The sequence below is a fragment of the Penaeus monodon genome, chromosome 28 (genome assembly GCF_015228065.2).
Source record: "Penaeus monodon isolate SGIC_2016 chromosome 28, NSTDA_Pmon_1, whole genome shotgun sequence".
In the NCBI taxonomy this organism is placed as follows: domain Eukaryota; kingdom Metazoa; phylum Arthropoda; class Malacostraca; order Decapoda; family Penaeidae; genus Penaeus; species Penaeus monodon.
In genome coordinates, this window is record NC_051413.1 from 25,860,936 (window position 1) to 25,861,612 (window position 677).

At 41.5% G+C, this 677-nt stretch overlaps 1 protein-coding gene across 1 annotated transcript in view; it reads left to right on the forward strand.

The window, feature by feature from the left end:
• Positions 1 to 677, forward strand: part of LOC119591435 (protein Peter pan-like) — an 8,643-nt gene that overhangs the window by 4,673 nt on the left and 3,293 nt on the right. Inside the window, exon 6 of the mRNA XM_037940176.1 lies at positions 354 to 501. Within this exon, the coding sequence (XP_037796104.1) occupies positions 354 to 501 (148 nt within the window). The remainder of the gene's footprint in view (positions 1 to 353; positions 502 to 677) is intronic.

A 677-nucleotide genomic window follows, 5' to 3' on the forward strand; every position in this document is an offset into this window, starting at 1 on the left:
TATGTATGTATATGTGTAGAATTTGTCTATGCAGATATTGGAGGGAGGGGGGGGGGGTCAGCATCCAGAAGATTACAGTGAGATTTACAAAATTTATCCTGTGATGAATGCATCTGAAAGATAAGACCCATTGTCCTCCCAGCAGCCACCCATACATTAGATTCGGGAGTGTGTCCTTGTGTAGAACCATGCTGTTGATTTGTGCTCTAGTTGGTGCTCGGTCACCGTTAACAAAAACCAGACTGCATTTTCCCATTTTTTGAGAATTATCATATTTATTTTTCAATTTTGAGATTGATGAGTATTTTGCTTCTTTTATTTTATTATTCCCATAATTTACTTTTATTGCATAGGGCGGGAATGCTGTCAGAGAGCGAAGCGGAAGATGACCCTGCCAGCGAGGTGACACTGAGTGAAAGCAAGCAGACTGGCGAAGAAAAGAAAGAGTCGAAGAAGTCAGCAGTCCGACTGATAGAGCTGGGCCCTAGAGTATCCGTGGAGGTACGTCTTGGGCATTTTTCCCCTCCTGAGTCGATGCATCACTTCTGTTCTCAGTGCTAGGTTTCATCTGTTTTCTTTATTTGTTGAGATCTGCACTGGATTTCCCTTCTGTACACATTCACAGTCGTATAAGTGTGTTTGTTTAGAGACAAACATTAATAGTTCTTATGCTAATA